The sequence below is a fragment of the Stegodyphus dumicola genome, chromosome 6, assembly GCF_044657685.1.
Source record: "Stegodyphus dumicola isolate Sdum_Otavi_A_Nest chromosome 6, ASM4465768v1".
Taxonomy (NCBI): domain Eukaryota; kingdom Metazoa; phylum Arthropoda; class Arachnida; order Araneae; family Eresidae; genus Stegodyphus; species Stegodyphus dumicola.
In genome coordinates, this window is record NC_140773.1 from 219,282,085 (window position 1) to 219,296,542 (window position 14,458).

A 14,458-nucleotide genomic window follows, 5' to 3' on the forward strand; every position below is an offset into this window, starting at 1 on the left:
CACACAACCCAAAGGGCATGCGTAAAAATGCATAAGTGCCCGATTTTGTTATAAACGCGGTTTTGTGTATATCTTCGGATCTCATAGCTATTTGATAGTAGCCAGACGTTAAGTCCAAAGTAGACATATATCTTGTCGATTTGATCTGTCTAATGATCTCGTCTATAACCGGCAAAGGGTAAACTGGAAATTTAGTAATACTATTTAGTTTTCTGTAATCGATAGCAAACCTCCAAGCCCTTTTATCCGAAGGAGGAAACTCGTTCTTTTTCCTACATAGTACGACTGGACTCGCGTACTCACTATTTATGGGCGTTATTATTTTATTCTTTAACATCTCTTGAATATGTTCTTCGATGATTACGTCTTTTTGTTTGTCATACCGATAAGGTTTAGTCCTACAAGGTTTTTCGGCATTTAATTGAATCTTGTGCGTAACTATTTGGCAGTTTCCTGGTTTTTCTGAAAACAAATGAGAAAAATTACTCACCACTTGCTGTATTGCTTTCCTTTCATGGTCATTCAGATGGCTAAGGTCCAATTGCGGTGTCTCCACAGGTTCCACCACCCTCTGGTCCATCTCCAACACCACGGAACTATCTTGAAAATTTAATTTGGCCCTCGCGGCCCTTAAAAACTCCATACCTAAAATAAGAGAATGTTGCAGATCTTTCACCACAAAAATTAATACTTTGAGACTTTCCTCTTTTACCTGTAAGTTTAATGATAATTTCCCGATATAGTGACATGTTTTTCCTTGCGCCGCTATAATTTCCGTATTTTTGGTTTTAAATAATCGTACCCTATAAAAATTCTTTTTGAAGAAATTTTCACTCATAAAATTTCCTTCTGCTCCTGTATCGATGAGGGCTTCTACTGGTACATCACCAACCAGGACTTGTATAATTGGTAGCTGTGAGTTTTTTACGATGACCGTATTTAAATGTCTATTTGAGGGTTTTTTTTAAACTTTTGGGGTCTGGACCCTCCCTTTCACAGGCCCCTCTACTCGTTTAAAGCTTTCCTTTCAATCTGTGTCTTCTGGGTACGCGGATGTTTATTTTCAAATTTTCTTTTTGGGCCTTGACCTTCGAGTTTCGATGCGTTAGCTTGATAGCTCTTTCCCCCATAAGAGCGATTTCCATTTCTGGTTTCCTCATTTGAAGATTTCCTTCGGGTACTTTGAGAATATGTTTCCCCTCTCGCTTTTTCCGCTCTTCTGCGATTTTGAAACTTCACCGCCAATTCGAAGAGTTCCTGCAATGTGCTTGGGTTTCTAATTTCAAAGTAGTCTTGAACAGCGGGTAACAATCTTGGTAATATTATTTCAATAATCTCCGCATCGGGTTTCTTTCCATACAGCATATCCGTTAGCTTGATTTTTCGTAGAATAAAGTCCGTCAATTCTGCTATATCCCGTTGATAGAAACTATATAGTTCGACTTCCAGCCGTGCGCGATCTTTCACTATGGGGAAGGCCTTTACTAACGATTTTTTGAAATTTTCAAATGTATATGTCTGGCTTCCAAATTCCCCTAATAAAAATTTGCCTATATTTTTCCACCATAGCGCGGCCTGTCCTCTTAGTGCTGATGTGGCGATGGCAAACTTTTGTCTTTCAGGAACAGGGTAGAGCTGAAAGTGGTTTTCTAGACCTTCTAGAAATACCGCCACCGAATTTTTTCCGTCGAAATGGACGTTTGGCTTGATTGACGCTCTCAAAGTCTGGACCAGGTATCCAAATCCTTCCAACTGAGTTGTCATTTCTTGGTGTTGTCCAGCGGCTTGCATCCAATTTTCGGCCATTTCAGTTCGATAAGTGTTCGGGCGCCAATGTAACGTTGCGCGCCTCCAACTTGCACGCAACCAAGAGGTGACTGTGAAAACTGGATAAAATACAGAGTCTTGTGAAGGGTTTAAGTCCCTTTTTATTCAACGTAAAAATTACAATTGCGTGCTCTTGACGCTCACAGACTGCGCCAACTCGGCGGTCAAATAAAAATAATAACCTGAAAAGAAACTAAAGACAAGACTCTAACTACGAGGCTTTAAAATAACTAACTCACCGCGTTTTACAATACCGCTGCTAATTCAGCAGACTTGAAGCTCACTTGAACGATTAACACTACTTCCCGCCAAGCACATAGGCCGAAACGCGGGGTTCTTCAATTTCTCGCTAACTACCTCCGCGCTCGTGAAGTAAGAATATCACACACCGAACTCGTTTCCTCCCTATTTAAATCATAATACTTCCGCTGATAATTTGAATCCTTGCGCGTTCTACTAAAATTTACATATTCTGGCATTGGCAGTTCCAGGGGAAAGTAAGGCTTGACAGGAAAGATAGTTTAAACTTAAAATAAATGTTAGTTAAAATAAATATAAACCCTACAAGTTACTTAAAGGGAAGTCATCATAAACAATTACCATCCTATTATTTTCAAATTTTAATTATATATCTTTTTTCTAGGGTCGTTACACCTGGACAAAACCACGTAGACGTAAGGAAGATAAAGACGGTTACGTCGTTTTCATCTCGGATGATTTCGAGGCAGATGTTGAAGTCGTTATTGAAAAACGTGAAGGAAAAGAGAACCATCCTCGTCTTACACGCTTTGAAATAAAGAAGTTCAAGGACGCTAAAATTGAAATGACGGGTCTCGGTTTGTTCACTTGGACTCTAGGCGAAGTGACCACATTGATGTCCGGAATCTTCCAACGAGCTATTGGTAGAGCTATTCAAGGCCCACTGCAAGAAGCTCTCGAAAGAGAATTTCGAGAGATAAACTTAGATTAAAGTTGAGAAATTGTTGCACCCAGATGCTGATTGGCTCCTATTCTTTCTAACTTTAATGGAGAACTGAAATAAAGTTGCTGGTTTCATTCCAGAAACACTTTATGAAATACATATTTCAACATTTATGGGCATGGCATAGACATTCCTACTTTAAGTAAATTAGTAATATTAAATTGGGTAATATTATTAATTAATATGGGTAATATTAATTGAGTAATAATATTAAATTGGGTAATGTAAGACTATTGTTGCGTGCGTACGGGTTCGAAAGAGATTGAATGCTTACAGGTTCAGTAGTAGGTTGATGAAATTTATTTTATCAAAAGAACACTTCAGAGTTCTGGAACTTTCCAGATATATATACTCGTACATGTGGTCACACTTTCACAGAGTACTATCAGTAGTTACACTTCATACTAATAAGAACGTTAAACACAAGGAAATGCAAAGTGCATCTAAAGGGAAAGCAAACCTGGAGATATCTCAGTGCTCCGAGCTCACGCTGAACCAACAACTCGCAACTACAAGAAATGAGAGCGCCTGCTCTCTTCGGCATTATATAATTTTCATTCGTTAGGCGAGATATTTCTAGTATTTTCTGCTTCTCAAAATTACTGGAACGCAATACGAGGGTCGAATTATGGTTACAGATGATATAGTGATCAATTACACTTATTAAAATACAATACCTTTTACGGCGATATAGGGACCGGACCAAAATGTCGCCAAATGATCTCCAAGTTTGGCAACTTTTGACGGTTTCTTGCCAAACTTGTTGACAAATATTAGTTGCCAAAACCGTTGCCAGCTTGACAATATGTCGCCAAATTACCGAGCATTTACTCAATGTTTAATAGACACATTACTCAATACTTACATTTACTCAATGTTGAATAGACTTGTCCTGTATTCTTACATTTTATGGCATAGCTTGTCTCTTTAGATTTTTCATGTTACAAAACACAGAAAAATACAACAATTTCACATATAATTGCACTATAATCATCTATCTATGTACAAAATTCGTTACAATATATAGACACGGTGGCGCATTGTTTTTGTGATTGAATTGAGATTGTAGAAACATTAGGTTATTTCGAAGGAGGAGAGATGGAAAATGAGCAATGCCCTTGCCGGGACTCGAACCACAGACCTCTCGAATACGCGCCGAGTGTGCTGACCACTACACTACGAAGGCATGCTAAGAAAGCGGGAGAAATACCTTAAGAGGTTTCTATGTTAAAACCGATCTGAGTATCATTAGGAAATAGAATTCTGTTTAAACGCTTGTAAATTCAGGAATTCGTTCTGTTTCCGCGTTTTTTCTTTCCGCGTTTTTCAAAATTCCTCCTGTTCCCTCGATATCGAAGAGTACAGCCCCCCTCCCACAGCTCCTCAGAGGATGTCACGATAAGTCATTAAGAAGAGCTGGGCAGTTTCTTTGTGAATAAGTTAGTCTTCGTTAAATTTAGGCTCCTCCCGAAATCTTTAATTTCATTCTATTTATAATTCTGCTACAATATTAGCTGTTATTTTTATATTTTATATTAATCAATATAGATGTTTTAGACATTATCGAAACTAAAAGGAAAAAAATCTTTAGAGCTTTCTTTAAATTTTCTTTAAATTTAATCTTTCTTCTTATCAGTATCGAATTCGGAATAGAAATAAGGTAAAAGTAGTTTATTGGATTTGCATAAAGGAAAGAATTAAAAACTGCAAAGGAGCAATTAAAACCAAAGCAGAAGTCGTTTTGGAAGAACGAACGTCATTTTAGAACTTAGTTTTAGAACGAATATTTGTTCTGAAAGACTTTATTATAACTCACCTTTATACAGAATTTTGGAAGAATATTGTTTTTTAATTTCGGAAACGATCTTTTAGTTCATTGCTAAAATCATCGCAGAGTTTGAACACCTCTCTCCTTTCAAATACAGTATTAGGTTCCTTCATGCAAAGATCTGAGAGCGTATTTATTTTTCGATTTCGTTTAAAATCGAAAAAAAAATCGTTTCGATTTCGTTTAAATCGTTCGTTTTCGATCGTTTTAAAAATTCGTTTTTCTAAATCTAAAAATATTTTTGCTTTCCTACATTTTGGAAGAGGCCAAGGTCCACTCGACCCCTCACTATGTAACCCCTTTGAACAGGGGGGTAATGAAGATTGATGATTTCGGGGAAACAGGAACATTTTTGACAACCGCGGAAACAGGAAGACACCAAATTCAATTTTTTTTTTTTATAAAAATAACACAAGGAGTTCCCCTTGTACAGCACAGTATCACATGGGTAAACTCAGTTCTAATAGAAAGATCTGTGATACCTGCACTAGAATTGAACGATAGATAGATTTCTTTCTCCCATCAATAAAATTCCAACTTCTATACTCAAGGACCCCATTTCGGATATGAATTCGAAGAAGTGTTGTTTGTTGAATGACATAAGAGTAACTAACATTTTGGGTGTCTGGAAGAAAACTTAGGATAGCAATTATGCGAAGTACTGTATTCAGCCAGACGCAGTCTAAAGTTTTCACCGCAATGCTTAAAATGGATTAATAAAAAGGCCTGCTACTAGCAACGAAGTGCATGCGGGAAAACTGCTGTCAATATCGATTAAAGCTTTTGCTCATTTTATACTTTACAAAATTAGCAACAGATATGCACAGGGCACATCTGTTTAATATGCATCAGTTATTTGATGTCAACAAAAATCGATGCAACCCATGTATTTATTGTTAAATCTAAAATAAATACGTAAATGATAGGGTGCGGGAAAAAATTTAAGCATGAAAGTAACTTTCAAAACACGCACATTCTGAAAATAGAGCAATTTACATTTAAAAAAGAAGTGCACGCATCTTTTTTTTTTTTTTTTTTTTTTTATCCATCCGACTGCACATTGTGAAATAATAATAACAAAGTTTGTTTCGTGACATTGTACAGTCACTGAATCATGTATTTTAAATAGAATTGTTTTACTGCCAAGAAACTGAGAAAAATATTCAAGGCTGCACTGTAATATTATAACTAGATATTAGATATTGTAGTGTAAGTTAATTATATTCTAGCGCAGCTGATGGATACTGAAGGGCTCCATTATGTGTGGTGTATATGTGTATATATATATATATAAAGAGAGAGATAGAGGGAGCGAATGTGTATGGTATGAACGTGTATGGTGTATGAAAGTGTAAGGGTAAATTCTTTGGATTATGTAGTCTTTGTTTAACGGTAAAATTTAGATTTGAATTTATCACTGAAGTATTTTATTATTTCACTTACGTTTTCAATTCTTTAAATAAAATTTTCTTTCTTTAAGACACAAAATTCTAATTAAAATTTACTTTAGGTTTTTCTTGCTTTCGGGAGGGGCCAGAATTTTCAGGGTAACTATTGTAATTAAAATATGGTTCATCTGCTAATTCTGGATACAGAAAAGCAAGGACTTTTGTGGAAGAGAAATTTCAATTGATTTCACTGTTCCTCCTCCTGACGAAGTGGCATTGAATTTCTTTTTTATTAAGTTCATTTTTCTTTAAATTTCATTGATTTTAATTGGGGTATTGCTCGTTTGAAGAGTTTTGGTTTTTAAATTTATTAAATTTTTATTACGTTTATAGGATTATTTGAACTTTATTATTTATGCATTCCAATTTTTGATATTTGGGAAAAATCAGTTCTGAATTTCTTATTTTATGTCTTTACTTATATATATAAATTCAAAATAAAGTAATTAAAAGTAAATTAAAAAGGCTATGACTTGCGCTAAAAGCTTCAAAATAATAACCAATAATTCATAATAATTTATAATAAGAAAACTTTCCATTTCCAGATTTTTTTAAACAAGGAGACTGAAATTTAAAATACTAATTTAAATTTTGACTAAAACTTTTTTTTTCATTCATAGTTTTAAATATGTGTTCCTTGGAAATGGTATATATGGAAAGTTTAAATTTGTGTTCCTTGGAAATGGTATATATGGAAAGTTTTCTTATTATAAATTATATATATATATATACATCATACATAACGGATTATGATGTGTGTGTATATATGTATATAAGCATATACTGTAGAGTCATTAGATTATTTTGAAGCTGGGAACGTGAAAAGTGAGAAATAAATGCCCTCGCTGGGAACTGAACATGGACTTTTCGAATACGCGTCGAGTGTGCTACTGTTGCACCATGAAGTTATACTGGAAGAAGGAAGAAAATACCTTATAATACACCATATATATATACATGTGTGTGTGTGTGTAAGATAAAAATTATGTAAAATATAAATTACAATTTAAATTAGCAATAAACCTCTGCTATTGCTGTTACTGAACCTAAATGGTTAGCCATTAAGATAGACCAGATCCATGAGTCCAAGAACCATCAATATTTTTAATACGAAGGTAGGTCTTTTCAAAAGGTCCTCTTTTACAAGTCCCAAACAGGCGAGAAGGTGTCCAGGGGTGAAATGATCAGTGTTACGTTTCCTACAGATGGGGTAGATCTTATTTTCCCAGTCAAATTTAAGGCATTTCAGGTGTCCACTTAGGAGCCTCGTCAAAGCAGTATGCTCAAAAGCAATAGCACCTCGCCGTTGCCTTCCAAAATACCAATCATGAGCCGGAGGAGAATTCCAGGAAGAGGCAACTGTAGATTTAACTCTAGAGCAGATCTCCAAAAATGTCAGGGTGCCAGTGGTCAGAGTCATTGAAGTACACTCATGTCCTTAATTAAGGATAATGCAAAATCAGGAAAAGGAAGAGTTAGAAACAAAACAAATTTGACTTATTTGTAAAGCTTATTTATTAAACAAAAGGTAAAGAGCAAAAAAAGATGCTATACGTTTGGTATTATTAAAAAAATTGCGATTTTTTATCCCTGGAGCAAATTACAAGAAAAACCTATTTACAAAAAAAAAAAAAATATTACATAGTTGGTATGATTGTTAATACATTGTATGTCTCCCAGACGATGCAATACAGTCCGTACAACGCCTAGGCATGCTGATTATCAAATTATCGATCTCATCTTGGGAGATATTACACCACTCCAAAAGCAATGCCCTCCGAAGTTCCGGTAGACATGTAGGAGGAGGTTGACGGGCTGCAACTCGTCGGCCAAGCATATCTCACACGTGCTCTACTGGATTCAAGTCCGGTGAGAATGCTGGACAGTCCATACGGGTGATAACCTCCGATTGAAAGCATTCGCTTACGATGTTTGCACGGGGAGGACGGGCGTTGTCATCAATAAACACAAATTGTGCGCCCATGGCGTCCCGAAACAAACGTACATGTTGGTCCAGAATGACGTCCCGATAGATATGGCTTGTCATGGTTCCAATTTGAAGATGCAGGTCAGTTCTGGAACCCAGAATAATTCCACCTCAAACGAGCAATCCTGCACCACCGTAACGGTGTCGTTCAATGATGTTTTCTTGGTGGTAACGGGTACCTGGAGCTCTCCACATGAAAGTCCGGCGAGAATCAGACTGCAAGCTAAACCTGGACTCGTCGGAAAACATCACACAAGCCCACTGTTGCGGTGTCCACAATGCATGCTCTCTACTCCAGGCTAACCGCAGGTGACAATGACTTGCAGTAATTGGAACGCATCTGACAGGTCTACGAGCATATAGACCAATCTGCCCTAAGCGTCTGTACACGGTCTGCCCTGAAATTGTCGTACCAGTGGCTGAAGTGAGCTGACGAGATAGGTCTGAGGCTGTGCTCCGCCTGTTTCTTTTGGCAGTAACTGCCAAATACCGGTCCTTATTCGGCGACCTGTGCTGTAACGTCTACTCACATTACCATCATCTTGAAATCGTTGCCAAAGAATGGATATGACACTCTGGGCAATTCCAAGTTCGTCTGATACTTCCAGTTGGGTACGTTCACATTCCAGACAGCCGATAATTCTACCACGTAAAAAATCATCCAAATGCGACCTTTGTGTCATAACTATTCGGTTATTGCACTGAAATGCTTATAAAGCGCCTGCGAACAATTTTACTTCTTTGCCTGTATTCCTCATATATCACTCTCTTACACTCTCGTCATTGTAACGTACCATCGGTGTCATCTGGTTACTTCCTGAAATTTGCATATGATTCTTGAAGATGTGTGTAGTGATTTTACAGGTGATATATTTATTTTAGAGTTCGATTTCCGCGTGACTCCGAATTATCCTTAATTTATGGTCATGAGTGTAGTTGCCAAAGCGACTACAAGCGACTACAAGCGACTACGACTACTTTTTGAAGATCAAGGGTAATTTTATCAGTTAGCTGTTTGGTTTTTCACTAGAGCAGTTCTTTTTTTCTCTTTCGCTTTCGTTCAAAGTTTCGCTAGCGCTACGTTTAATAGTTTTAGAGGGATGACCATTTCTAAAGCACTGAAAGTTCTACACGAATTGCTTTCAGATAGTCAACCTGATACGGATCCAAACACGTGTGCAAAACATGCAATATTGGGTTGCGCTTTTTCAAAGGTGGTGTCACTTTCTTCGTAAAGTACAACCATGAAAAATATAGACTAAAGTGTAAATGTGAAATGTAAATACTGTAAATACTATATACTAAAGTTACTTTTTCCCTTATTCATGCTCAGGTGATCATCATATAACCAGAAAAGAGCTTTTTAGTAGCAGGTCTATCCTTGGCACACCCTGGGTAATGCTAAACATGCTACGGTATTCAGATTCTAGTGTTTTTTAATCGTAGGCAAAATCTCTTACTCTTTTACGCCCTTCCCAGCAATGCTCATTTCAGCACACTTTTCGAAGCTCTATTCAATCAGTGTGCCCGTTTCGGGCACACCCACAGAATTAAAACGATATGTGTTATCTTCACAAAATTTTACTTGTATACTCCTCTAGACCTAATTAGACTGCCTACCTTTTTTTTTTATCGAAATTCCAACTTTAAAAGGTAGCGTGCCGGAAAGGGTTAAGCCAAAAATAGACAGTGAAGTCTTATCACCAATACGAGGCGAATTTTTCAGAAGGTGGATAGAACTGCGACTATTACAGTTAACATGTTAACAAACAGTTAACCTGTTTTAATACTAAGGCAAAAAATGTTTAAAAAAACTTGGAGCTTGGAATACAACAAAAAGAAACGCATCAAAAAATGTCATCGTTGTTTGAGTGAAGACTGTTATAGGCATGGTTATCGGAAGAACCGTTATGCGCGTAGATGCCAGAGCTTGGCACATTGTGAAAAATTAGCGACTTATACTAGGGTTTGCGTTAATACGTAAGTACCAAAGAATTTAACTTTATATTTACAGAACCTTCCTTCCGCAGTATTGAAACATACTCTGGAAAATAGTGAAGATAACACATAAACATTTTTTGCCTTAGTATTAAAACAGGTTAACTGTTTGTTAACATTTCTTTGAGAAACTCTGCAACTGGAAGTATACGTGTATGATTAAAACTGAAGAAAATAAAGGCCTGTATTTCATTTTCTAAAAGACTTGTGCATGCACAGAATCGTGCTCAAGCTTATAAAGTAATCCATAATTACAAAATTAAAATCATTTCATCAATGAACAGTGTATTCGGACATAGAGTATTCAAGTACAATTTATCTCAGTTAAAAAAATCTAGCAGCAAAAGCAGTCTGCTGTAAATGCCTAAAAACAAGACATACTTATTTCTCTGTTGTAGAACCTGAGTAATAAAGAACAAAACCTTTTATTATCTTTATATTGACTAATTGATTCATTGATGTTTACCCACTGCACTTGTTTTATAGCAATAGAGCTATGGACATTTACCTTTCAAAATTTGAAAGAACTTTGTTTGTTAAGAATTTATGTTGAAAAATCAATTGAATTTATGATTCGACACATTTACAAAACAGGGTACAGAATGGATATTCCCTGCCGCTGAAAACTTCGGAAAAGAATAAAAATATGAATCGATTTTCGTACAATAGAAAAGAGGGCTCTAGGTTCTATTAAGACATCAAAGTGCTTAATGATACGGAATGTGATCCATATCTGTCACTGGACAGCTCATAATCTATTTTCCATTAAGCCAACCCCCAAACGTTCCATTTTCATTCGATCACTACCGCTTTATCAAGGCAAACTCTATTTTAGGCTTAGTTTCCTTGGTGGAATAGTGCATTGTGGCATTTACGGGTCAACTCGTTGGAACCACTTTGTAAAATAAATTTACTGAATGGTTAGAAAATGAATGGTTGAAATCTGCTCATTTTGTTATTTTTCCATAACTATAATTTAAGCAAAATGTACTTTATTTTCCTGAATAATTTTGTATTACAAAGTTCTACTGAGGGCTTCAATAAACGGAAAAATGATGCAACAAAAATGATAACTAAGAATATAACGAATAATTGCATTCCCCCTTGCGCGCTCGCAGAGTGTAAGTGATTAGTGCGTCAAACTAGCGAGTGGAAGATGAGTTGTTCGAATCCAGGCCAGAACTATGTTCATTTTTCACGTTTCTGATCTGAAATATCTAACGGTCTCTTTCTTCACCATAAAATGCAATTTTAAAGGTTCTTTTATTATGGCATTGTTCGGCTGAATGTATTTGAAGGAGTTGGCATATCATCAAGAGTTCTAAATACATAATAAACCAAATACCGCAAATTGTTATTTTATGAGCAAAATGTATTATTATTTTTCTATTTGCTCATAATCGCTATGTGAATGAGTATTTTAAAAAGAGTTGAAGACTTAAGAAGTGTAGGAAGCCAAAAGTCTTCAAAAGATTGTGATTTTGGATTTTTGCACTTTGAAATTCACTATACTTTTAGCTTTCTAAAAATACCATTCTTTAATTTCTCTATGAAAATTAGAACTGTAAAAAATCTAGTTTTAATTTGTCATAGAATGCTTTGATAAATGAGGATTTTTGCATAAAAACGCGTTTTTCTCCAAACGTGATTCTTTTATATTCGATGTATCTTTTCTCAGGAACTACTGCTCACAGGTACCTAAAATTGTTATGGCTTATTTATTATGTTTCCTAACATTTACTCAAATGAGCTTTTTGTGATAAACTAAGAAAAATTTTTTTAATTTTTTGTGTGAGAAAAATGCTAAATTTTACTATGTGTAACAAAATATTCTGTAAAAAATTTTAAAATTCAAAATGTTTTTCAAAAGCTCATTTCAGTATAATCAAATAGGTATACTTTAATTACACAAAAAATTTCAAGCGTGTATCTACAGCAGATTTTGAGAAAAGGTACATCGAAAATGGCCACTTTAACATTGTCGGTATAGGGCTTTCCAACACCCTTAACTCTACAACTGAATAAATTTAAAATTTCAGAAATCCTGTTCTGGGGTATATTAGCATTTGCGGTAGTCCAATCAGAAATTTTCTGATAGAAAAATAAAAATCTTATTTAAGATGTACTGCTTATTTAATCATCTAATAAAATCTCTGATACTTTCAGTTTTAATAGATTGATTTCTAAGAAACTTAAAAATTTCAATTGATATCAATTAATTCAAATCTTTAGTTGTCGTCTTCTTGATAGAGAATCGCAGTATAGAAAATCATTTCAGAAAAGGTCCGATTTTTTTGTCAAAACACCTATGTTCGAACAATGATATATTAAATCTAATATACATCCCACTTTTTGTTTCCAAGACATGGAAAACACAAGTTAAATTTCGTCAATCGGCTCAATTAGAACGGAAGATGAAAAATCGTCCCCATTTTTTATGCAGAGTGTACGCGCGTACTAGATTAGGATTATACTATTAAGATTTAACTGAAAGGCTGTTTTTTGTTGTAATTTTCTCCTTACATAGAAGGACTATTGTGTCTATCATATGCTTAATAATTCATTTTAACTGGTATTTTTCATAAGAGCTGACTTGGATATCTGCATCGACATTGATACAGGACTTAGACACCGATATTTAAACTTAGCTAAAAATAACAAACTAAAATAATACGTTGAGGTTCTTTCTGTAAAATATCATAGAAAATAAAAAATAAAAAATAAATAAATAAATAAATAAAAGCCTGAAAGGTTTCACATTTTAAATTTCTTTCAAAGGGGCGTTTTCTTAACGTTTTTTGCGTTACCTTTATTTATTAAATATCATGTTCTATGTACTCAAACTATAAAATTCCGTTCAACAGAAATATCGCAAATTAATTTTAAAATGAGCATGTGTTTAGAATTTCCGATACAGAGACTCGCGGGCTGGAGATAATTTTTTTTCTAGTACAGTATTGCCATTGCTTGCTTTGAAATCGTTCAGTTTTTTAATCAAAAATTCGTTGAAGTGTTATAAAATTTGAAATCGATAATAAAACAAATTTCAAATTCAAATTAGGGCTTCCACATGCCCATATTCTATGGAAGATTACGTTATTCAAATTTTGATGGCTCTTAGGTACCGTTGTTTTATCACAATGCGAGAAACATAAGATACATTTATGCAGATTCTGCATTATTTAATTTCTTTAAATATAAGTCAGGGCGATAACGATTTGAAAAGTGATACAGACTTTTAAAATTGTGGCGCATCATGCCAAAACGAAATGAATAGTCCTTCAGGGAGAATTGTTCGCTCGGATTAAAAATTAAAAAAATAAATTTCTTTAGATTAATTATCGAAGATCTAATGTTTCTGTCACAAAATTAACTTAGCTTAAATAGTTTTTACAAATGAAATTTGCATTTTATTTCAAAACTTAACGTGCATTTTATTTCCCATACGTAGCCAATTATAAAACTGTTTATTTTCAGAGGAAAACTTTAGGATGTCTATGATAATTCGAATTCTAAGTAATTAGAATTTAAATTTTTCCGATATTAAATGAAAAGGTGGTTTCATATATATAAAAGAAAGCCGTAGCTAAATATTTATCTTTCTGATTTTTTAAAACTTTTCTATTGCCTTATTAACCATTACAAAACATTAAGGTGCAATTTGGAAACATCTAAAAAATTTGTTTACCCTGAGTTTGTTATTTTCGTTGCAATAATTATGGTTTTACCACGATAGGCTGGAACATTGAATTTCACGTTTAAAATTTCCCTCTTAATTAACTTACCGTTTACTTAATCATGAGATTCTAATAGGAAATCTCAGCTAAACTGTCCGATTAAATTCTATAATAAAAATAAGAAATGTCATTTATTTTCAGGGATAATGTTTTTTAACTAAAAAAAATTAAAAATTAGAAAGAGCATTTCGTACTCATTTAGATATGGAATAATACTTAGGATTTGTTATGAAACTGATTCAACTACAAAAGAATTATAGCCATTTAATGAATAGAATTACAGCCGTTAATTTACATATTTCCATAAAATTATTTGCGTGTAGTGACAATAAGAATTCCCCACTCTTCCAAACGTTAAGGAACGATTCGATTTCAAGTGGAATGTAGTCAAAATATTTCCGAAGTGTTTCATAAGTAATTTTTTTTTAGTTACATTTGCTAAAGATAAATCATAACAAGCAAATTGTTATATTTGCTTCATATTCCTCCACAGAATTTAACTGAAAAGTATATTTAAAGAGTAATTTATTGAAGGCAAAGTCCCGTAAGAAGAACTGCTTTTGATAATCGAACATTAAAAGCTCTGCAGGTGGCTTGGCTGCAAAGCCGAAAGATGGCGCCGTTATCCGGCTATGACGCAACGGACGTGGA

General features: G+C 34.7%; 1 protein-coding gene across 1 annotated transcript in view; it reads left to right on the plus strand.

Moving 5' to 3' along the window:
* The window catches only part of LOC118185846 (uncharacterized), a 46,200-nt gene extending 43,308 nt beyond the window's left edge, over window positions 1-2,892 (plus strand). The window contains exon 4 of the mRNA XM_085819532.1: window positions 2,471-2,892. Coding sequence (XP_085675658.1) covers window positions 2,471-2,797 — 327 coding nt within the window. The 3' untranslated portion in view covers window positions 2,798-2,892. The remainder of the gene's footprint in view (window positions 1-2,470) is intronic.
* The last annotated feature ends 11,566 nt before the right edge of the window (window positions 2,893-14,458 follow it).